Raw genomic sequence first — 25724 nt, 5'->3', positions numbered from 1 at the left:
GGTGATGGGTGGAATAACTCGGAAACCACATACCAGAAGAAAGATATCTGGCAAGAATCTGTGTTACCACCTCCAATCTTCTTAAAGCCCCTCCTTAAAAGCTGTTAGAGCTGCATTAGAAAACAATCTCTATAGAGCTCTTTTCAATTGTTAGAATTTTGATGTCCAGAGAGGCACAGGAGAAAAGACTGCACTATCTGTGAGCTTCCTAATGCATGAGGCCATTGTTTTGTGGGAATAGGGCAACACACCAACTTTGGAATGGTGAACACATACATTCACCATAACTGGATTCCTGACAACACATAATGAAGTTGAAAAATGCTAACATTGTTAAAGTCACACAGGATGATAGGGTTGCCAGGTCTCACTCAAGAAATATCTGGGGACTTTGGGAGTGAAGCCAGGAGACTTTTTATGGAGGTGAATTTTTCACCCATCCTACTAGTAGTTGTTGATACATACATTCAACAGGTAGCTACCATTTGAATACGTATGTCTATGCCTTAACTGTTTCAAGAAATGATTATCTAGCACCATTTTGTAAGCTACCTTGAGACACAATGGCTAGTGAGAATGGCAGGGTACCAAAATATGAATCCACCAATAAATCATAGATCAAATTAATTATTTTGCTGTCTATAGTGCTGGTACCAGCTTTGTGTTATAACATTACAAAACAACAATATAGACTGTGCAGATCCCAAGTATAAATAACATATAGGTGTATTCTATCAACTATAAAATATATTACAATACAGTCCATGAATGATGGAATGAAATTCCAGTACAATTTAAAGTTCTATAGATGCAGCCCCAAGGCTATAAAAAGTGCTATACAATTCCTATGAGTGTTCTTCCACAGGTACCAATCGGACTTCTTTTGAACAAAAGAAAAGCTTCCACAGTGAAGAAAAGGATTCTTGAGCTCAACTCGCTATTCAATTATCATTAGTTTTGTGTCTTCTTCAAGAGCTCCATCCTTTCTCTTAGTGTCTCAGAAAACTTCTAATGGAACAGAATAGCCTCCAGCAATAACAAAGAGTAGATGCTTCACCAATATCATTGGGCTTATGTGATGCCGTGTGTTATAATGTGGCAAGTTGTGAATTTGGTGATGTCCTCTTACTGAACTGTTTAGTTCCCTTAGTTGGTTCCCTTGATCCCTTAGGGCCAAAAAGCCTGGCAAACAGCCTGCCAAGACAAGAGACCAGCCTTTTATCATCTACAAAAAAAAAGTACCTTGCAGCAGATCACAGTCACTTAGCCTAACTTCCCTTGAAGAGTTGTTCCGAGAATTTTAATTGTATTAGTTTATTATACTGTAAGTCACTTTAAAAGTCGGTTTCAGGCAGGGTAAAACCATTTGGAAACATTATAAATAGTGACTCGCAGACCCTCAAATGCTGTTGAGATAATGTTTCTTTACTTGGTTCCAACATTGTTTTTATGTTTGTAACTGTTTTTAAATGGTAAGTGATTGCAGTTGAGGTAAGCCATGCCAAAGGCTCTTTTTATGAAAAATTGACTAACAACACACCATGAAATGTTGCTCAAAACGCACTACGCCCATTCCAAGTTTGTGAAACTGTTTGCTATTTCTGTGTGAAATTCTGAATATGTTTGCAGTGTTTGAACATACAGCTTGGCAGTTCAATAGACATGCATCAAATAACATTATTAGTGACATTTGTGTAAGGCACATACTTTTAAGAAAGAAAACCAACAGTCTGAAGGTCAACTCAGGCATCAAGTACTGAGAAAGTATTTGAGTTCACCTGAACTACTCTCAGGCCTTCAGTTGCCAACCCCCAGGTAGCACCTGGAGATATCCTGCTATTACAATTGATCATGACAACCAAAACCAGTTCCTTTGAGGAAAATGGCTGTTTTGGAGGATGGACTCCATGATATTATAGATCCCGCCCCTCCCCAAACCCTGGCCTCCGCAGGCTCCACTCACAAAATCTGAAGGTATTTCCCAGCCCAGAGCCGACAATCCACTCAGGCCAGACACAAAAAATACAAAGAAAGGGGTGTGGAGATGAGACCTCTGGGAGAAGCCCTGTCTGCAGTTTATCAGAGTCTTGAAAAGAGATAGAGGCTGAACATATGATGCCAGCATGGTGATTGGAGGGTCAGACTACAATTTGGGAGACTCAGGTTCAAAATCTACTATAGAGCTTGCTGAGTAACTTCAGACTACTCACTTCCTTTCAGCCTAGCCTACCACAAAGGGTTGTTGTGAGGATAACATGGAGAAAGTGATTAACATACACAGCTGTGAGGTTTTTTTCAGGAATGGTGGAATTAAAAATGTATTACTAAAAGCTGCCTTAGACCAAATCAGCCTATTGGTCCACCTAGGTCATTGCAATCTACTCTGATTTACACCAGCTCTTGGGGGATTAGGGTGGCCAGATCGTCCCGGTTGCCCGGGAAAGTCCCGATTCTGGCCCCCAGTTCCCGAATCCCGAGCTGGCTATACCGGGACCATTAAAAGTCCCGGTTTAGCCAGCTAGAGGAGCCGGCGGGCCGCGCGCACGGGCAGGGAAGGCGGCGAGTGAGGGAGCAAGCGTCCCTGCGCGTGCGCACGGTGATTGGCGGCGGTGTGGTGGGCTCTGCGCATGCGCGGGGCCAGGAGAGTGGGCAGGGTAGGGACCGCCACACCGCCGCCAAATGCCCTGCGCACGTGCAGGGACGGTCCCTCCCTCACTCTGCGGCCTGCATTTTCCTTCCCTTCCCGATCCGCCGGGTGGCTGGCTGGGCCGCGTGCGGCCCAGCGGTCCCCGGCGGCGGCCTGCCTTTCCTTCCCTTCCCTCCCCGACCCGCCGGGTGGCTGCCTGGGGCCCGCTGCGGCCCAGCGGCGGCCTCCTTTCCCCCCCCCCTTCCCTCCCCGACCCACCGGGAGGCTGCCTGGGGCCCGCCGCGGCCCAGGGGCGGCCTCCTTTCCCCCCCCTTCCCCTCCCCGACCCACCGGGAGGCTGCCTGGGGCCCGCCGCGGCCCAGGGGCGGCCTCCTCCCCCCCCCCTCTTCCCTCCCTGACCCACCGGGAGGCTGCCTGGGGCCCGCTGCGGCCCAGCGGCGGCCTCCTTTTCCCCCCCCTTCCCTCCCCGACCCACCGGGAGGCTGCCTGGGGCCCGCTGTGGCCCAGCGGCAGCCTCCTTCCCCCCCTCTTCCCTCCCCGACCCACCGGGAGGCTGCCTGGGGCCCGCCGCGGCCCAGGGGCGGCCTCCTTCCCCCCCCCTCTTCCCTCCCCGACCCACCGGGAGGCTGCCTGGGGCCCGCCGCGGCCCAGGGGCGGCCTCCTTCCCCCCCCTCTTCCCTCCCTGACCCACCGGGAGGCTGCCTGGGGCCCGCCGCGGCCCAGCGGCGGCCTCCTTCCCCCCCCTCTTCCCTCCCTGACCCACCGGGAGGCTGCCTGGGGCCCGCTGCGGCCCAGGGGCGGCCTCCTTTCCCCCCCCCTTCCCTCCCCGACCCACCGGGAGGCTGCCTGGGGCCCGCTGCGGCCCAGCGGCGGCCTCCTTCCCCCCCCTCTTCCCTCCCCGACCCACCGGGAGGCTGCCTGGGGCCCGCTGCGGCCCAGCGGCGGCCTCCTTCCCCCCCCCTCTTCCCTCCCCGACCCACCGGGAGGCTGCCTGGGGCCCGCTGCGGCCCAGCGGCGGCCTCCTTCCCCCCCCCTTCCCTCCCTGACCCACCGGGAGGCTGCCTGGGGCCCGCTGCGGCCCAGGGGCGGCCTCCTTTCCCCCCCCTTCCTTTCCCGACCCACCGGGAGGCTCCAGCGACCAGCGCCGGCCTCTTCGCCGCCTCCCTGGCCTCCGGATCCGCCCTGGAATCAGGTAAGCAGGGCAGGGAGGGAGGGGGCCGAAAGCGGGGGGGGGGGGGGTTGGCGGGAAAGGGCGGTCTTCTTTCCTTCCTTCCCTCCTCCCTTCCTTCCCTCCCTCCCTCCTTCCTCCCTTCCTTCCCTCCCTCCCTCCTTCCTCCCTTCCTTCCCTCCCTCCCTCCTCCCTTCCTCCTCCCTTCCTTCCCTCCCTTCCTCCCCTCCCTTCCTCCCTTCCTCCCTCCCTTCCTTCCTTCCTTCCCCCTCCCTCCCTCCCTCCCTCCCTCTGGCCACCCCTGGAGTAGACAATACTGACTTTGGTGGACCCAAGCACTGATTCAGTGTAAGGGAGCTTTGTGTTTGTGACTGGAGTGGACAATACTGACTTTGGTGGACCCAAGCACTGATTCAGTGTAAGGGAGCTTTGTGTTTGTGACTGGACTAGACAATACTGACTTTGGTGGACCCAAGCACTGATTCAGTGTAAGGGAGCTTTGTGTTTGTCACTGGACTAGACAATACTGACTTTGGTGGACCCAAGCACTGATTCAGTGTAAGGGAGCTTTGTGTTTGTGACTGGACTAGACAATACTGACTTTGGTGGACCCAAGCACTGATTCAGTGTAAGGGAGCTTTGTGTTTGTGACTGGAGTAGACAATACTGACTTTGATGGACCCAAGCACTGATTCAGTGTAAGGGAGCTTTGTGTTTGTGACTGGAGTAGACAATACTGACTTTGATGGACCCAAGCACTGATTCAGTGTAAGGGAGCTTTGTGTTTGTGACTGGAGTAGACAATACTGACTTTGATGGACCCAAGCACTGATTCAGTGTAAGGGAGCTTTGTGTTTGTGACTGGAGTAGACAATACTGACTTTGATGGACCCAAGCACTGATTCAGTGGAAGGGAGCTTTGTGTTTGTGACTGGAGTAGACAATACTGACTTTGATGGACCCAAGCACTGATTCAGTGGAAGGGAGCTTTGTGTTTGTGACTGGAGTAGACAATACTGATTTTGGTGGACCCAAGCACTGATTCAGTGGAAGGGAGCTTTGTGTTTGTGTCTTCTGGTGCAATTTTGTTCTCAGATCCTGTATTTACTTCATCAGTATATGGGATAAGGTACTTTCTCAACTGTGCTGCATAATGCAGCCTATTTATTTTGTCCTGTTTGCTCTGTTGGCTCTATCTGCGCCACCTTCATCACTTTCGGGGTGTGGATCCCCCAGTGGGGTGGTCTCCCGACTCCCTCTGCCGGCTGTTTCTGATAGCCCTGCGCCCCCTCTTTCATTTGATATGTGTCCCGTGCGGGTGCCACCCTCCTGCCGGGAGATGCCGCAAAATGAGCCCCCTTGAGGCTTATGGCGGCAGGGCTCGGGGGAAGCGAGCTAGACTGCTGTTCTTTTGAGGGGTTATAGAGTGTTTCGAGCCCCTCCCTGTGGCATCGGTCCCATCGTTGTGGGACCCAGGGGGCCGGCGCAGCGGCCCGCTGAAGCAGCCTGTCGGTCACTTCCGCATCTCGACCTGTGTTATTAGTAACAGGCTGCTTCGGCGGGCCGCTGTGCCGGCCGCCTGGGTCCCATAACGATGGGACCGATGCCACAGGGATGGGCTCGAAACACTCTATAACCCCTCAAAAGAACAGCAGTCTAGCTCGCTTCCCCCGAGCCCTGCCGCCATAAGCCTCAAGGGAGCTCATTTTGTGGCATCTCCCGGCGGGAGGGTGGCACCCACACAGGACACATATCAAATGAAAGAGGGGGCGCAGGGCTATCAGAAACAGCCGGCGGAGGGTGTCGGGAGCCCACCCCACTGGGGGATCCATACCCCGAAAGTGATGAAGGTGGCGCAGATAGAGCCAACAGAGCAAACAGGACAAAATAAATAGGCTGCATTATGCAGCACAGTTGAGAAAGTGCCTTATCCCATATACTGATGAAGTATATACAGGATTTGAGAACAAAATTGTTTCCGGCGGTGATATTTGGGGGATTTTTGGGGACGTCACAGGAAGTGCTGTGAAGTCACTTCCTGTTTCCGGCAGTGGCATTTGGGGGAAATGATGTCATTTTGGGGGAAATGATGTCACAGGAAGTGATGTCACTTCCTGCTTCCGGCAGGTGGCGCGGGGGAAGTGATGTCACAGGAAGTGATGTCACTTCCTGTTTCCGGCGGTGGCATGACATCGCCAGAAGTGACGTCACTTCCTGTTTCCGGCAGCGCGCGCGCTTCGCGCGCGCACACCCCTACCTTCCCCCCCCGCCCAAGGTGTCCCTGGCTGGCCTTCAGACTTTATGGCCACCCTATGGGGGATTCAGGCAGAGAATTGTCTTTCCCAACAACTCCACCCTGAGACCCTTTTTAACTGATGATGGGCAGGATTGAATCAGAGACCTTTTGTACATGCAAGCATATATTCTACCACTAAGCCTCAACTCCTCTCCGTGGTGAAGCTGTGCTAGGTGCCATACAGATCTGAGATTGCTCCAAAGGCTATAGGATGAAGTTCAAAGAAGCAATCTACGTTTTTACAGTGCCAGAGAGGGCTCTTTTTTCTAGGAAAAGCCCAGCAGTAACTCATTTGCACATTAAGCCACACCTCCTGACATGAAGCTGTCTGGAACTGTGTTCCTATGCCTTCCTGCTCAAAAAAAGCCCTGGTGACAGAGATAGAAGAAGGGATTCTGAGACATAATCTCAGTGGAAAGTTGTGCTCAAAATTCTCAGGGGACTGATGTAGGGTCACCAACCTCTGGGTAGGGTCTGGAGATCTAGAATTGCAATTGGTGTCCAGAGGACAACAATTAGTTCCCTTGGAGAAAATGGCTGTCTTGGAGGATGGACTCTAAGACATTGTGCCTCGTCTGAAATCTCCAGGAATTTCCCAGCTCAAAGCTGGCAACCTTAGTCTGGGGTGCTAAATTCCCAAAGGAAAGCAATGAAAGATAACACCAGACCAAACGCAGCTGCTCATTTATCAGCAAGGTATTCCCAATGTGTACCGAAGCTGCAAGCACTTTTGAACACAAAGAGACATAACCCTCCAACTGCTTTAACACTGCCTGTTTGTCTTTTGGGAAGGATATGCCTGTCGGCAGGTTATGTATGCATTGCTGCACAAGATGTTTTGCTCATAAGAGATAAATCTCTCACAGCTTCTTTTACACTGCTCCATGGTGAAGGAAGGAAGGACAGATACAATATGAGCTCCTAGACTGTAAGCAGAACCACTACAAATTCTGAGTGACTGGCATGAAGGATAGCAGAATTCCACAGTCTACAAGTCAACCCAAAGCGGCTTCTCCACACCTCAGTGGAAAGGCCCAGTGTTTACAATATTTATTTCAATTAATGTATTTAAAACATTTCTATTCTGCGTCATTTATTTGGGCTCAACGGACAAGGAAGCAGTGATAAATGTTCTCTGTTGGACCAAGGAAGAATGTTTCCCAAGAGATCTGAAACTGCTGCCTGAACATGGAAAAACAAAGCACCACAGAGAGAGAGAGAGAGAGAGAGAGTAGAAAAGAGAAAGAACTTAACAGCACCTGAAAGACTAATAAAATTTGTAGCAGGGTTTGCACTTTTGTGAGTCACTGCTCACTTATTCAGATACATACACACACACACGTTCTCATATTGTTTACTTGTCCAACATCCAGGCACTTCACAGCTTTTCCCTCGCTACTAGTATATTGCTATCCTGCATTCCCTCAAAGTAGCTCAGGGCAGCATACGTGGCTCTCCCTTCCCCCATTTTAACCTCACAACAACTCCATGAGGTAGGTTAAGCTGGGAAAGAGGTTGTATGTACGTGCTAAGTGCTATCAAGTTGCTTCTGACTTTGTCCAGAATGGCCTGTCATTAACTGCGTTGCTTAGGTCTTGCAGACTGAGGGCTGTGGTTTCCTTGACTGAGTCAGGAAAGAGATTGTCCAGTACATTTCCTGACAGAACAAGGATTTGAACCTACTTGGACACTTTTGCCACTATACCATACTGGCTCTCTTGCAGGAATGGCAACACAGTGAACATCTGCAGATATATGGATTTAGAAATCACAACCAGCTTGCTTCAACATGGTAGAGTGAGGATTTAAATCTGGGTCTCCCAGATTTTAGTCCAAAACTAACCATTACATCACGCTGGCAGAAGAAAAAGGAGAAGGAAAAGGAAGAGGAAGAAGGAGAAGAAGGGGAAAGGAGAGGAGAGAGAAGTAGTTTTCATACCCAATTTCTCTCTACCTTAATGAGTCTCGTAAGGCACTACTTGACTCGTTGGGAACGCACATGCACCTAAAACTGCTGAAAGAAGTCCTTCGCTCGCAAAGCCTGAAATCACTTCTGCGCATGACTGGTTACCCACAATTTCAAGACTGTCTGATCATGCAGTGGCGGGATTGATATGCGCTTGAACGGGACGCTGCCAAAATGTCTGAACATGGAACTCTGTTATAAGAAAATGCTGGACTATTTGGATGCACATTAATGGTGGTTTAAAAGGGATGTGTGAACACAGCCTAAGTGGCTTAGAATCACCTTGCCCTTCCTCTCCTCACAACAGACACCCTGTGAGGTAGGTGGGGTTGAGAGAGTTCTGAGAGAACTGTGACTGGCCCAAGGTTACCCAGCAGGTTTCATGTGGAGGAGGAGTGGGGAAACAAACCCGGTTCCCCCAGGTTAGAGTCCACTGATCTTAACCACTACATCACACCGACAAGGTTTTTTTAAAAAATTATTAAAAGTTATTTACATGGTGGGGTAGAATGTTTTATTTTATCCCAACCCATGCAAGTAATTAAAAAACACAATGAAAAAAGTGGCTGACATTAGTTAATTTTTAACAGGTAATTTCGACCTCCCCCCCCCCCGCCAAAACCCAAAGGGTAAAATAATGTAGAGTCATTCTGTGGCCAGTAAGTAAAAAAAGATGACTAACTCTTGCTTTTCATTCAGCAGCACAGTCACTCTTCTCAAACAAAATATTTTTAAAATTTAAGAAGGCAGAGGGAAAAACCGCTGATCTCATTTAATCCACCCAAACTTCAAAAGAGAGCCTAGAGATCTTTCTTTCCTCCAGTTCAGACTAGAGATACATGAAACTCCTATTGAAGCCAGAAAGCCCCCCCCCCCCCGACCAAAAAAAATCACCCTGGATTGAAGTGAACAAGATGTGTGTTTCAAAAGGACTGGCAGATCCTTACTCAACACTATCTTTATTAACATTTTTAAGATGCTTCCATGAGTCATAAAGAACTGGAATTTGGTAACGTAATAGCTCAATCCAGGTATTTAATAAAAGGTTCTGGCAGGAGACTTTTAAAAAACATTTGTGTCTAGGTCCACCCAGGACCAGCCCTAGACTGTCTTACACCCTAGGCAAGGCTAACTCCTGGCACCCCCTCCCCGCACTGATAACATCACTGAATCACATGAGGCCACCCAATTTGGTACCCTCAGAAGGCCGGTGCCCTAGGCAGTCACCTAGTTTGCCTAGTGGCAGAGCCGGCCCTGGGTCCACCATGAGTATTAGTGCCACTAGCAGGCACTTCAATCCAAGATTACTGTGGAAAGGCAAACAATAAAACATTTTTTTACAACTAAGTTTCAGAAGTGTACCTGCTAATGAAGTCAGGTATAGGACAAGTCAAAAAATATGTGAACAAAATGCAAGCATGTGAGTTAACCTTTAAATGCTTGAATGAGATCTCAGATTAGGGGAAGCGATAGGCTGGTGGCTAGAGATATCCCACAAGTAAAATTGATCAGGTAAAAGAGATCAGCTCACCTGGAGAAAATGGCTGCTTTGGAAGGCGGAGTCTATAGTGAGATACCCCATTGAAGTCCTTCCCCTTCCCAAACCCCACTCTCTTCAGGCTTTACCTCAAAATCTCCAGGTATTTCCCAACCCCCAGCTGGCAACCCTAGCAAAAGGTAATACTTATATGGAAAGGAGGAGGAGGATTTATACCACATCCTTCACTCAAAGTCTCAGAGCAGTTTACAGTTTCCTTCCCTTCCTCTCCCCACAGCAGACTCCCTGTGAGGTAGGTGGGACTGAGAGAACTTTGAGAGAACTGCTCCTGAGAGAACAGCTCTGAGAGAACTGTGACTCACCCAAGGTCACCCAGCTGGCTGCATATGGAGGACTAGGGAACCAAACCCACTTCTCCAGGTTAGAGTCTGCCACTCTTAACCACTACACCAAAATGGCCACAATCAACAAGTTTGGTTTTACATACATTTTAGAATGCAGGTTTGGACATGGAGATATTCAGTGGCAACCAGGAACATTACAGAATGCAAACAGCATTTGTTAAGAACAGCTGCATCCTACCTCCCACCTTCTGACTGGGATATGAATACTCAGATCTCCATTCCTACTGCTGGTATCTGAAAAAGGGAACTTTGATTCTTGGAAACTTACACCCTGAACATCTTGTTGGTCTCGAAGATGCTACTGGACTTGAATCCAACTACACAACATATGTTTAACACAACAGATCCATTTTCATGTTATGGATGATGTATTTCTAGGGTTGCCAGCCTCCAGGTGAGGCCTGGAGATCTCCCAATTTTACAACTGACTTCCAGGCTCCAACTGACCTCCAGCCAGCAGAGATCAGCTCCCCTGGAGAAAATAGCTACTTTGAAGGGTGGCTGCCATGTCATTATAGCAGGCTGAGGCCCTTCCCCACCCCAAACCCTGCCCTCTCCTGGCTCCACCCCCAAAGTCTCCAGGTATTTCCAAACACAGACCTGGCAACCCTATGCATTTCATGAGTCTGCATCTTTTTTAAAAAACCCCACAAATTTCAACACATTGTATTAGACTTTAGATTAATCTGGGAGTCCCCAACATGCTGCCCCTGGGTGCTATGGTGCCCACCTACACCTTTTCTGGTGCTCACCAAGTGTTTTTAGAAAGTGGGTGGGACCAGATGGGGCTTTTGCCCAGGAGGGCTTCTGATCAGCCACTGGAGATTTGATTGGCTGTACAGATTTTTAAAAGCATTGTTTTGTCAGCCACCACAGCACAAGAATCTTCACTGTGTTGACTGAAGGTAAACAGCCATTTTGTGTCTGGCTCCACCTTCTACAGCAGCTAATTTATGGTAACCATTCTGTGGCTAGCCCTCCATGTTGTGTCAGAATTCCAAAGGTGCCCACAGGCTCAGAAAGGCTGGGGACCCCTGCTTAATGCATGATTTGAACTCTGAATTTTCCGAGCTTAAGCTAAATCTAAAGGTGGACCAAAGATTAAGGATCAAGTGCATCTCCTAGCTTTCTGGTATCAGACCAGTGGAAGATGAATCTACAGGTGCATTTACATGACACGAAATAATGCATTCTGCAACTGGATTTTTGCTATTCTTACACAGTAAAAATCCAGTTACAAAACACATTATTTAGTGTAGTGTGAACGCAGTTGCAGAAAACTTACACATGTGACAGGTACTTACACATTATCAGGAACTCATGTGTATCAGGAGGAATTGGCGGGACTGGAAGGAAGAACTCAGCCCTTTTTTAGAGACATGTTTTAAGAAATTGGGTTCGGGAAGATATTTGGTATGAAGCTAGAATGTGAGTGAGGAGCAGATTCCCACTATTGGGGTGGGCTGAAGCACTCTGGAATGCAGGATATTCTTATTACCTCTATAACAACCTCCCCCCCCATCATTACAGTGTCCTCTACTAAAGAAAAAATTGTACTTGCTTCAATAAAACTCCATAGTTAACTCTAGTTTGTCTTGGGAAACCCATTAATGTCTGGATCAAATATAAACTTATGCTGAATGACCAATATAATCAATACCTTCTACACAATGCTGTAAATTTGCATTCATGTTATTCTTCCTTTAAAACATTTAATATTTAATTCCATTAATGTGAGCAGTGCACTTTAAAAATAAACATTTATCAAGAAGTAGGGAGTAGCTTGTTCTGGGTTACTTCCCCTTCTCTGCTCACCCTCAACATGAGCAGTAGAAGAGCTTTGCCAAAACTACTTACAGAGGTTTTATGGATTGGTCTTGGGGTGCGGGGGTGGGGGGAGGGCACAATGCTGAAAAGACTTTGCCTTTGGGCCTATATTTCCCTTGCAAAAATGGTTACTCTTTATTAGCACTGCACTCCCTTTCCCTCATTCCCAGGTACCCTGGCTAGCTCTAAGTGACATTATTATTCAGCCAAATCTGATTGGCTACATAGCATAGTAATATTATTTGCTTTGCTATGCAATCACTTATTAGGTGGTCATCCACAGGCCTCAGATTCAGTGGGAGTTCACAGGAGAACAGCTCCCGAACCATTCTGAGAGTTCCACCTCCTTCTTCTGAGAGTTCCACCTCCTTGTCCATTGAATAGTATGTGCAGCTGTATAACAATCCCTGGATGAGCTCCACTACCTATTTTTGTAAAAAATGACGCCTGGTCATCCACATGATTAATCTAGAAAGGAGGTATAAGCAAAAACTAGGCAAGAAGGGGAGAAATATGTCCACAAAGAAATGTCCTGTCACTTTAAAAGAGACTTCATAGGATGATAATGAGCAGGTGATATTATTTACCTCATGAAAAGCTTCATCAGTCCATTTCCACACATCACGCCTCTCTTAAAGGAACAGGGCATTTTTCTGCAGGGCTACCAAAAACCCTAGGCAGGAACAGAATTGTGCAACAGTAGGCAGGGCAATAATGGCACCAAAACAGAAAGCACAAAAATGTAAATTGACCTGGGGCGATGAGGGAAATCCTGAAAAAAAAGATTAAGTACTGCTCTTCTCACTAATTTTACACCCTAAACAGAATTATACCCTTTTAAACTACCCCATAAAAAAGTCTGCCATGAAAATGTCATGATGCAACATCACCCCAGAGTAAGAAACAACTGGTGCTTGCACAGGGGACTACCTTTACTTTTTAAATCCCAATGACTTCAGTGGACTTTGCAGGCTGTAACTCTGCTTAAAACTGCACTGTAGATCACTTTTCCATCTAAAACCACCCACAAGTAGAAACAGTGTTCCAAAGGTCACCAGCCCCTTTGGCCACAGCTGCTCCACTGGTTCAAACTATTTTCTCCTAAGAAAGGTTACCAACCTCCAGATGGGGGCTGCAGATCTTGAGAAATTACAACTGAATCCCCAGACTACAGAGATCAGGTCCCATGGAGAAAATGGCTGCTTTGGAGGGTGGACTCAGCACTACATCCTACTGAGGTTCCACTATATCCCTCCATTTCTATAGTACTGTACCCCGTGGGCATCCATTCCCTCTCCAAACCATGCCCTTTCCCAGATTCATTCTAGACTTCCCAGATAGGAGGCTGATAGTTGCCACTATACATGACTGTCTTTCTGTTCTTGCACTGCCTCATAGGAGTTGCAGTTATTTTTCTGGGGAATATCATAGTTTTAAAGATAAACACTTAGCCCTCAGTCTATGTCATGGTGCCTTCACATGTTCTTCAGCACACAAAGCAACATGTACAAAAGATCACAATGCCCAGTCACTCCATGTTTTCCCCGGGGTCTTAGGGCACAGAGCATTGACTATGAGATTTCTGTAGTGAATGTCAATAAATCAAAAGTAGGCTTGCAGTTTACAGATACACACCTTAATAGCATAATCAAGATTGCTACAGCATGGACATTGGACATTGACTGTTAAACAAAATATTGCAAACATGCTAATGTTTTAAGTTTTAAAAAAACTTTAGTTGTGTTTGTCTATACCCTATAAAGTTTCTCTCTCTGCTACCTGGCATTACATTTTATGGCATACATGGCCCGGCTCAGCTAGGTCTCATTTATGTCAGATCTGGCCCTCATAACAAATAAGTTTGACACCAAACAAGTCTCCAGCACTATTTTAATGATAAGTACATTTTGGCTACAGAGAACAACTCAGTTTATAAGCAGGAGTGTCAAACATATGGCCTGCAGGCCAGATCCAGCCTCCAGAGGGCTCCAATCAGGCCCTCCAGCAACTGGCTGTTGTCTTCTTGCTTCTCCCTTGCCTCCTTTCTTCAGTCACCATTTTGTATTTCTCCCCTGATATGCGAGCCAGCAAACAAGCCTCTCCCTGCTCTTTCCCTCTCCCCCTGCCTTTTCCCAAAGGGAGGAAGAACACCAACCAATGAAGGAGTTTGGCTCTATAGCTCTGCTGTGTGACAGAACTACTGAGCCAAGCCTCTCTTCCTTGTAGTGGCTGAGGCTCCTCCCCCTCCTCATGCCTTGGAAAAGAGTTTCCTTTGCCCAGTTCCCACCATCAGGAGAGATACAAAGAAAGCACTTTTAAGACCAGTGACGTTTTATTGAATGTATGACCTTTTTGCCTTGCTACACATACAGAGAGTTCTGTTGGGCTTGCTATGGGTGTAACTGGGTTCTCCTCCTCTTTTTCACTGTATTCATGCCCTCCAGTCTTTCTCAATAGGAAAGCATGTGAACTATTTAGAAGAAAAATAACAACAAGCCAATATCTGTCTGAGAGTGCGTGTCCAGCCCATGTTTACCCAGCAAATTTGCCTTAATTTTTCTTTCCTTTAATTGGGGATCTTGAACTTAAATTTCCCAGATAGTAGGCTGATACTGACCCCTGTACATGGCTGTCTCTCTGTTCTTGTGCTGCCACAGAGGAGCTGTAGTTATTTTTCTGCGGAAGACTATAGCTTTGTAGACAAGCACATAGCTCTCAGTCTTTGCCATGGAGCCTTCACATGTTCTTGACCAGCACATGAAACAACTTATGTACAAAAGCTTACAATGCCCATCTGCTTCATGTTTTCCTCTGAGTCTTAGGCTCAAAGTATTGACCATGAGATCTCTGTAATGAATGTCAATAAATCAAAAGTGGGTTTGCAACTTACAGATGTGCATACCTGAACACCTGAACAGCACATTCAAAATTGGTACAACACAGACATTGTCTGCAGTTTTTGATGCAATAATCCATAGCAAGAAATAGCATTTATCAGAGACTGTAAAACAAAATATTGCAAGCATGCTAATGTTTTAAGTACGTTTTATTTTAAGTTTAAAAAACCCTTTAATTGTGTTTGTCTGCACCCTTTATACATTTTATAAGTCTGCCACCTAGCATATACATTTTATGGCCCAGCCTGACAAAGTCTCATTTATGTCAAATCTGTCCCTCATAACTAATGAGTTCAACACCCCTGGTTTATAGCATGTGAAGCCAGTGAAAAATGTGAAATCCCAGAACAAGGCAAAAACTTGCTCTTGGCAATCTCAGTTTCATGACATAGTGAAAGGAAAACATTAAAGACTATATATATATGAATAACAAATTTGTGTGATGAGAGAATGCAAAAAAAAAAACCCAGTATCAAAATAGGAGGAAATTCATGTCTGAAGAGGGAACAGAGCCAGCATCCCTTTTGAAGCATAAAATCAGTCTTTATATTTTAGATGTAATTAAAGGCAAGAATGGAAAGAACCAGGACACAGAACATGCCTCTTACTTCTGGTGTTGCACAGGCAGGAGCTCAATTTTCCTGAGGCCTAAGCCATCAAAGCAAGCCTTCCTTCCATACTATGACAGCCATGTACAAACCGCTCCAAGTGTTAAAAGGTCTCAGTTGACTCACGCAGGCTTCCAAGTTCGAATTTGTAGATGGCAAAGCTCAATGTGTATGTGCAGGAGAGGTTAACCACTAGGGATTTTCACCCAGCCTTGTTAATGAGAGGCAAAGTGAGAGCAGGCCAGGCAGGAGGTTTTTAAAAAAGATTTTTAAAAGATTCAAGTGGTTGCCACGGTCTGCAAAATGCTGTTGTGGTATTATATTTGAGGCTGAACTAAAGAAATTAAGCAATTTGTCCTCCCTTCATTTTACCTGTTCTTTGTGAACACTAGGCCTACATTTTCCTTTATGTTTCCAGCTTTTATTTCAAACATCCCTTGGTAGTTGTCACTCCTTTGTAGATTTGACTTTGCTTTTGTGATAGTAGCTTTACATTCTTGTTCTGTTGCTTTGTAACTCTCTGTAGTGACATCATTTTTATTTCCATTTTCTATATTTTTCTCTATTTTAAAACAGCCTTTGGGTTACCACAATGATTTGCCAACCTCCAGGTGATGGCTGGAGATCTCCCACTATTATAACTGATCTCCAGGTGATAGAGATCAGGTCTCCTGGAGAAAATGGCTCTCCTGGAGAGAATGGGAATTGGAAAAGACTGGGCAAAAAGCTGGCTGGATCCAACCAAAAACCAACCTGCAAGTGTGACTAGTTCAAATATAAAATGCACTTCTATTGTCTCTTTATTGGGTCTATTCAAAGCAATCAAATGCAACATGGCCTAAGTCATCAGTATCTACATTTTATGTCCCTGAATCCAGCTGTACTTTCCTTGGGATGAAGTCTGTGTTGACAGTGGCATGTTGGGACAGTGTACAATCATTATCCTGCAAACACAGGATCAGCCATTGCTTCTCCTTCACTATGTTAACAGACCAGGGTGCCTTACCAGTTCAGTACCTACTTCCAGCCTTCACAGAATCAAGTTGTTACCATCAGTCAGTTATTGCTAGCTTAGCCATATAACAGTGCAGAGCAACAACCTCTAACCTGGCCTTTTATTCATTTATCCAGGAGACTACTGTTCACTCTTAAAGGGCAACCAAACTCGAAGCAGTTTGTATCCTAAAAATCTTTACCTATCTTGGAATTCCTTCTGATGAACTCCACAGGCTAACAGCATAGGACTTTTGCAGCCAGAACATCAACATGTCTAGTGATAAAGCCCAGCAAATTTATTGTGACATAATCTTTTGTGAGCCAGAAACCTATTCAGTCAGATATATGATGGAGTATGCTCTAGCCCATGAAAGTTATGCTGCCATAACACTGTTAGTATTTAAGATGCTGCAACACTCCTTGTTTTCCTTCCTGTGAATGTTTCCTTACTCTTACTTGTGCATAATTAGATGATGTTGACAATGTATTGTCATTTGGATGTTGTTGACAATGTGTTGTCATATGGAAATACAAATCCAGTTAAAGAGTTTCTAAATATTGTTTATTCCATATATTATATACTCGGCATATAATTAAAAGATATGTTTTCCAGATAGATTTGACAAAATATAATAGCTGTACACGTTCTGGTTAATTTTCACATCACTTAACTAGTTAAATTAAAAGTAATGTGAAATGTCATGACTAATTTTAGTTAAAACGCCTTTTGTCTTCCCTATAGAATAACTGAGACTATATCAGGTGCATATGCATTAAGTGAATTATTCATACGGCTATTTCCCATTCATAACACATGGGTATTAAATGTACTTTGTGAGAAGTCCTGGCACATCCTGATGATGATGTTCTTTTCTACAACCAAGGTGCAAAATCTATGTGCAAAATGCAATCCTTAATATAAAAAAAGCCTTCCTGTGGTGGCAAAATCGAGCTTCCTCATTGGTTGCGACATCAAGCGTTTGCCCGTCAAACTACAAATCAACAGTACTTGCCTGCCAATGGTTCAGTCTGCTACTCTCTCCTGCCCAAGTGGCTGCTGCTACCCAGCAAAGCTGATTCTCTCAGTGAAACACAACCAACCTTAGTTCTGGCAGTTACTGGCTATCCCTACTCTCCCATTGGCTGAGCTGCCTGTTGTACTGATTCACAGAGCAAAGAAAGAAACTCTAACCTAGACTGGCTGAGAGAGGGAGGAAGAGGGAAACAGCTAAAAAGACATTTTCCATGATTGGCTGAGGACTTCTCCTTATCCTCCACTGGAAGGGGGGGAAATGTTATCAGAAAGAGACTTGGGCTGAAAGGTATCACTACAGGCCTCTGAGGGAACACACATTGGGGCCAGTCCTGACTACAGCTGCAAATTCCAGGTTAGTGGACATTCTGTGGTGGAGTTTTAAGAGGGCATAGGAGTCAGGGCTTCAGAGCAGGGCCTGCCAGACACAGGTTCTTGCTGTGGAAGCTGACTGGGTGATTTCAGATCAGTCACTCACATACTTCCAGCCTAACCCACCGCACAGGGTTGTGAGAAGAGAATTATGTAAGCTGTTTTGGTCCCCTCTCCCACTATGGAAAAAGACTATCCTTTTCCTATGTAGACGCTGCAGGGAAGGCGATGATCAGCTGAAGTCAGAGGGGAAGAGAAATGGAAGGAGATAGGGTTGCCAACTCCAGGTTAGGAAATTCCTGGAGGTTTAAGAGGTGGAGCTTGGAAGGGATGGAGTTTGATGAGGGGTGGGACTTCAGACAGGTACAATGCCATTTTTCATGGGGAACCACTGTTGCCATTCTCCAGGTGAGGGTTGGAGGTCACTCAGAATTACAACTGCTCTCCAGTTGGCAGAAATCAGCTCCTCTTGAGCTGATTTTCTCATGGGGAACCACTTCTCATGGGGAACCACTGTTGCCATTCTCCAGGTGAGGGTTGGAGGTCACTCAGAATTACAACTGCTCTCCAGTTGGCAGAAACCAGCTCCCCTTGAAAAGGGGATGAGAGTGAATGCCATCACTTTGGTGGGAAGACAGCGGGAGGGCACTTGCCCAGAGCCTCTTTCTCAAGTCCATTGTATTTTTCTCCACAGCAGGCCTTATTCCTAGTATTTCTATAATTGCTCAGAATGTTCTCCTTTACAGCAAAGGAGGTCTGAACATGTGGGTATTTTAAGGGTGCTCACATGATGTGGTCTGAAGCTGGAAAAACAAAGTCACATCCTATAGCAAGGTTAAGAAGAAGAATTGGTTTTATACCCTGTCCTTCACTATCCAAAAGGAGTATCAGAGCTACATACAATCTCCTTCTCTTCCTCTCCCCACAACAGACACCCTATGAGGCAGGGGCTGAGAAAGCTCTGAGAGAACAGTGACTGACCCAATGTCACCCAGCTGGCTGCACGTGAAGGAGTGGGGAATAAAACCCAGTTCTCCAGATTAGAGTCCACCACTTTTAACCACTATACCAAGCTGGCTCTTAATACCTGCACTGTAAAATATTGTCTCATTCTGGTAGCATTATTTACAATAGAGATTTAAAATGTGGTGCTCATGGGTCCCATGGCACCCATTGTTGTGTTTCCTGAAGCCCATTTGCTGTACCATTTCCTGAGCCCTTCCTCATCCCTTCCTTCTACCTTTTCATGTTCCATCCTTCTCTTTGTCCCCCTTCATTCAGTGTCCATCCCCTCTTTGCTCTTTACATTGTCACCTTTCACATTTCTCATTTCCCTGATCTCTACCCCTCATTTTTTCTTGAATCTAGCCTCACACCCCTTCATCAGCCTTCGAGTTGTGCTAAGGGCAATGGGAGGATGGACAACAGATCACGATTATGGGACTGGTGACAGAAGAGAGCTGCCACTCATTAAGTCAAATATTGATAGAAAAGGGACACCTGGCATGGTAATAGTCAAAGCAAAAGCAAAAAACACATGGGTTGGCCATCAACAATGTAAATGCTTTTTCTAATATTTATAAATAAATTATTGCATAAATATAGATATACAATACAATAACTGGATTGGTGGTCACAATACCAGACATTAATGTATCACAATAAGATCTCCATTAATTTAATAAATGAGAAAGTCCACAAATATGAATAAAGGCACAACAAGGTAAGTGGGGGATTCCTTCTACAATTGGCAATGTCCGAAAGACTCCAGTAGTTTGTAGTATATGTCTGAGGACATTCCCAAAATAACAGCAGCTCAAAACACCCTTCCTGGGTATCTTTCTTGGCATTTCAAAACATCTCTTCCTCAGCTGTTTAATGGAACCTGATTTCACAAATATGCAAGGCATCACTCAAAATTACAATGGAATCAGTAGGTTCCCCTTCCAGTCCCAACTAGGGAAATTCAGCCAACTCACACAGAATCTGCCATCTTTTCTCTCACACACGCACCTACACAGATACCCAAGTAAAGAATACAAGCTTACATATCTCCAAAGTATTGGTTTCAGTTGGTTTCCCCTGTAAGAGTCCTTGATCCCATGAAGACTTGCAGATGGTAGCTAAGGCCACCTAACATAACTTATTTCACTTGGATAAATATTAATAAGTTCAGACAATTACATTATTACTTGAAAGTTTTCTTCTTGGCATCCTTCAAAAAATTAAACTCTTCCACTCAGCCCTGCCTGCTTCATTTCAATTAAAAAAACAAGTAAGGGGGAGGGGACAAGGAAAGATTCCAACACCTGACACCCCTTCATGTTAGCACAAATATAAGAAATATTGCTCTCTCCCTTGAGGAATGCCCCTCCATAACAAATAGTTGTAGTGTGTCCTCAGTTCCAGAAGTATCTGCAGGATAAGGTCTGGGGACCCATGGCTTACACCAAGCTTGTAAATGAATTAATTGTGGTTAGATGTGGCTACTAATAATCTCTCCCAGGCATTTAATGCAGATAACTCTCTTGACCACAGTGTCACCACTGGTGGACTTATTATCAATGCTGATGGACTTTTCATTAATGCTGTTTGACAAAGACCAGAAGATGAAGTGTCTGCAAGTTCCCATCCAGTTTTTCACAATCAGGGAATGAAAGCACGAGCCACGATCCAATTTTCTGATGTCAGCACACATTGATAGCATTACAGTAATTGGTTGTCAGGATGCTTGGGAAGGGGTTTTGCCTTTTGTGTCACTCTCATAAATTGCCCTTTATTATTTAGTTAATCTTTTGCAGTAGTTACTTATTAATGTGATTCATAAATGGCACAGTTGTGCAAAATCAAGGGAAAGCATCACAGCTAAGTGGATAACAAGGGACCAATAACCTAATGATCAAAACATGTTACCCTTTTTCAGGTCAGCACACTGGTAACTTTAGTAATGATGGTAGGTGGCAGGTTTTTATTACAGATGCAGAAAAGGCGTGTGATAAACAATCAGTGTCTAATGGTGGTGCCACAGTCTCTCTCCAGAAAAACTCAAATAAGTTATTGCTTTATTGCTCTAATTCAGTGACAGCAATGGGAAAAGGTTTCTGCATGGGGATCAGGGATGAACCAGAGAAAAACGAGGGGAAACAAGATCACATCCCACACTGTAAATTAATGGGTGTAGAAACATGCATATCCTTATGTATTGATTATGTGAGTAGCTAGGGTTGCCAGCTCTGGGTTGGGAAATTCCTGGAGATCTAGGAGGTAGAGCTGGGGGGGGGGGGCGAAATGGGATCTGGAGTTCAGCAGAGATGCAGGTTCCACAATCCACCCTCCAAAGCACCCATTTCCTCCAAGAGAACTGCTCTCTGTCATCTAGGAGATCAGTTTTAACTCTGGGAGATCTATAGGATGCACCTGGAGGATGGCAATCCTAGCAGTCACCATGCAGCATTTTCTGAGACCTTGTCTCTCCCCGCCCCCTCACTCATCTGTAGACATACAAATCTAATGCAAACATTGAAGGCTAACCATTTGGCCCTGATGTCAGTTACAAAATCATCACATTAACCATCCAGTTAAAGAAACAGATTCTTTACACAGCTCTATTTAAAATTAAATTCTACAACAGCACATTAGAACCACTAAATCATGCGATATTTTGAAAAATGCTGCACATTGGTCTTTAAAGCAGGCTGTTTATTTATCAAGTCAAGGAGGCCAATGTTAGAGTGGATCCTGTTTTCTTTTACTAACACAATCCACAGAAGTTCCATTATTAAAGATTTTTTTTATTGTTCGGAGAACCTCTTGTCTCTTTACAAATTAAGGGCCTCACCTATGATTATGGATAGCTGTCAAATGTCGGGAGTGGGAAATCATGATGGTTAGGGTGGATTTATGCTAGGTAGGCTGTTAATTATAGTAGTGTTTAATCTTTTTTTGAAAGAGCCCCATGGCGCAGAGTGTTAAAGCTACAGTACTGCAGTCCTAAGCTCTGCTCACAACCTGAGTCCAATCCCCGGTGGTAGCTGGGTTTTCAGGTAGCCAGCTTGAGGTTGACTCAGCCTTCCATCCTTCTGAGGTTGGTAAAATGAGTACCCAGCTTGCTGGGGGGAAAGTGTAGATGACTGGGGAAGGCAATGGCAAACCACCCCGTAAAAAGTCTGCAGTGAAAACGTTGTGAAAGCGACGTCACCCCAGAGTTGGAAACAACTGGTGCTTGCACAGGGGACCTTTCTTTCCTTTCCTTAATCTTTTTAAAAGTCTTCCAATACAGAAGTATTGAACTACTACAATTATGGATCAGTTCATCTTCCTTCTTAAAAATTCTTCCTTTTTTCTCTTTGATGCTACATTTTTAATCTTTCTTAAACAGTGGCTAACTTGAAGTTGTAAACTCAAAGTAAACAGTACAACTATGAAAAATAGCAATCACTTGAGACTTGGGTAAAGGCACCCAAGTCTGTTCACTTTCTTCATTTACATACTTTACATAACACCCATACGTTCAACTACTTTTTGCAATCCCAAATTGGATCACATATTTAGACTGGTTTTCATATTACAATAGCAAAAATCTTCTAAAAACCGCTAACTGTGTCTTCCTGAAGGATTCTCACTGTCTTATCCTATTCAGATGTGGAAACACCTGACTCCATGGTGAGCATCCCCATCAGATGCCACACATCTGTCAAGGTGGAGGATTATTTCTTGAGAGATGGAAATTGGCTGCCTGGGATGAGAACACCATCAATCTTACTCATGTAGGGTGCAGGCTGGCTGCCTATGAAACTCTCACAAGAGGGAAAGCTCTGCTGTTCCTAAGCAGGTGATGAGGCAGCTGTAAAACCTTCACTCTGCCTGTATCACAGCCCTGTGAAAGATTTGTCATATTTCCCATTTCCTCAATACTTGATATGCGCCCAGTGTCCTCCTCTTCAAGCTTCATAAAGGAGCCGATTTTTCAAGCTTAGGCAAACGCTGCAAAGCACCGGAACATCTATTCCTCATTTTTTCTCATCATGTCACTTGTTTCCACTGATTGTGCAAAAATGAGATGACATTTCCCTTTAGACTATTTCTGTATTTAGTGGCTTGTTTATTTGTTGTGCCATCAGTGGCTGCCATTCTACCACCGACTGGCAAGTCTAGTCCCGGTCTCTCGCTATTGGTTATTAATTTACTACTGCCAGAAATGACTCCCAGACATCCAAATGAGTTGGTCTACTTCCTGACGACTGACATGACAAGATAGTGAAGGAAGAAGACAGACATGAAAAATCAAAGTTTGAGACTCATGGTATGGAGAACAGACTGCAACTCACCAAGATCTTTCCCCCATGAGCACTGAGGGGTATGTAAGGATATACTGCAAGCACAGCTATGTTCCATGGCTCACCCATGAGAAGTTCTCAGAGCCTCATTTCTACAGGATCCCTTTTAATCACCATTCCGTATGCTTTGTGACAAGTCAAAACATGCAACTGGGTAACACAAAGTCTGGAGGTTCTTAAGCTATTCCTTTCTGGCCTAACTGCTAGGGGAGAAAGGGGATCCTAGTATATCCATCAAAGACTAGAGGTTGAATGCTATATCTTTCAGAGTTGTAGTCATACTCTGAGGACTTGAGTATATAATCCCATGATTTTTATCAATCCACCATTACAGATGTAACCAGCATTTAAGAATGCATTTTTTTAAAAAAATCAGTATTTGTCACCCTTGAAACTCTCAAAAAAAAAAAAAAACCAGGAAGGCATATTTCTTTTTTCTGAACAAAGTGAGCACTCCTGCAGCCTTCTGTTGATTTTAAATACATGTTATAAGCTGTTGAGTTGAGTACTCTCTTTCCCTCTGCCAACTGGACATAACACTTCACGCTTCTGGTACAGCAGGCTCTGGCTCACCAGACTTGTACTGCAATAAATTATGCACATCTTGAAGGTGCCACGAGACTCTAGTTGCTTTGGCGACAGCATTCTCCTACATTTACCCCTCTGGAATGCCTCCAGAGCATTGATCACTTCTTTGAGAGTGAACCCACAGAGCAGGTTCCATACTAGTCATGAAATATTACCTTGTTGATTTCCACTCGAGGAATGGCAATGCAGTGAAATGTCTTAAGACTTGGCTTTACCTTAATCAATTTCTATTACCGACACACAAATTCCTTTTTGTACATTTATCCGTCAAGCATCGTATCGTACAACTTATTGTTGAAAATACTGCTCACCCTATTACCCACAATGGCCACAAATGACAATCTCAGAGCAATTACATGCAGAATCTCTCCACTACCTATACACATCATGCTGATTCTGTGGACAAAATATATAGATAGTTAACCCTTGAACGAAAGGTCTGGCAGAAGGGCAGGTCACTTTGGTGAGCCCCTTCTGCTTCTACAAATATTACAGAAAACACACCAGGAGAAAACAAATATCCTGTCTCTCTTCACATCTCCCTTCAGCTTCCCTAATGTAAGAACATGGCATATCCACTTGCAAGCACCAGATCTTCTCATCTGGAACCTGGTGCCTAAACTGGCAAAAGTGCAGCAAATAAAAGGGGGTCTTAATCTGATGATTTCTCCACAGGAGGAAAGAAGCCTTTTTTTGCTAGCACTCACACAAACATGGAAGTAAAACAAAGACTAAATTATAATCCAAATGGGTTTCCCAGGGTGGTTCTCCTGTGTAATTTGGGGGGGGAAACCTGACAGCTGAAAGCATACACTACAGCCCCTAAACAAGCAGCATATTTCCACACCAGGATGCCAGACAACCAATCGATTACACTGCTTTAGCAGGCAGCAACTTCACACATAAACCAAATCTCTCCTTAACACACCCAGTGCAGATCTTCATGCAACTATATACCTGTTCCAAAAGAAGGCAAGCCTCCCAAGAGCTACTATGGACAGCGCCCCCAAGTGATTGGTCCTACCTGGTCTGTGCAGGTGATGCTGCTGGAAAGTATGGTGAAAGGACCCCTGGCAGAGCAGGACAGCGCAGGCACTTATCCACAAATACAGGACCCAGGACATTGCAGAAACCATGGCCATTCTCTACGGGAAACAGGGGGCAAGAATTAGCATCCACAAACTCACACGCACCTTCCATTAAGATGCTGAACCACGTCTGAAACCACACTGGAACAAATTCATAGTGAGTCTTCCCCCACCCCTTGTCATTTCCTTCCTACCCCTTACCCTGAGCTGCATTTTCCCGAAGCCTACAAAAGATCCCATCCAAAAGAAGGTAGGGAAGACGTCTGCTTCTGAAGATTAACTTTTAATAATTCAGGGGCTCAAATGAAACTCTGGCTAAAAGAAGCTTGGGGTTAATCGAAGCCAAGGTGCAGCTAAAGTAGGTCTGAGCCATGAGCTTATCAGAATATATTAGTCTTCAAAGTGCCCCAAATGACTCCCTGATAGAGAAATCCAGGTTCCATTTTTGTCCTTTTTAATTACTGCTTTCTCGGAGTGTGCATAGAGCAAAGCATTGTAATGTCTGAAGCACAGCTATGTTTCCTTCTGACTGGAGTGAATCACAGAGATAGGGCTTCCTGAGAAGGTCGGCAGGCAACATCTTTTCAAGGGATGCCCTTCTGTTTGCTGGCCTGCAGAATGGAATCACCCTTGCATCAATACCAGGCGTGGGGGTTGGGGGGGAGGTGTCTCCCAGGCCATTCTGATAGCATTCCGCTGTCCTGCAGCCCAAGGAGACAGGGGAAGCATCTGTGCTTTCTGAATGGCGTCCTGGCAACCGTATGGGATAGATTTAACTCCGTTGGATGGGTTCGAGCAGAACTTCCCAACGCAGGGCTGCAAAACTGTCAACTTGCCCTTAAGTGCCTTTTTGAAGCCGGCTCTTCCCTTTTCCCCGGGACCCAGAAAGTCTACCCACCGTCTCCTCCGGCGGGGACTGCATTTGGCTTGAACGTCAGAGGTCATTAATTTTTAATCACAAGGCTGTCTGCGAAGCAAAGTAATTGTTTCTCAGAAGCGC

At 45.3% G+C, this 25724-nt stretch overlaps 1 protein-coding gene across 1 annotated transcript in view; it reads right to left on the bottom strand.

The window, feature by feature from the left end:
* Window positions 1-25069, bottom strand: part of TAFA1 (TAFA chemokine like family member 1) — a 561552-nt gene extending 536483 nt beyond the window's left edge. Inside the window, exons 1-2 of the mRNA XM_060239509.1 lie at window positions 24926-25069; window positions 24661-24781 (exon numbers count right to left, since the gene is read on the bottom strand). Coding sequence (XP_060095492.1) covers window positions 24661-24781; window positions 24926-24964 — 160 coding nt within the window. The 5' untranslated portion in view covers window positions 24965-25069. The remainder of the gene's footprint in view (window positions 1-24660; window positions 24782-24925) is intronic.
* Window positions 25070-25724: the final 655 nt, after the last annotated feature.

Source organism: Heteronotia binoei, chromosome 5 (assembly GCF_032191835.1).
Source record: "Heteronotia binoei isolate CCM8104 ecotype False Entrance Well chromosome 5, APGP_CSIRO_Hbin_v1, whole genome shotgun sequence".
NCBI classification, from domain to species: Eukaryota; Metazoa; Chordata; class Lepidosauria; order Squamata; family Gekkonidae; genus Heteronotia; species Heteronotia binoei.
Note: the sequence above shows the minus strand (reverse complement) of the source record. Positions and strands in the feature narration are given on the sequence as shown.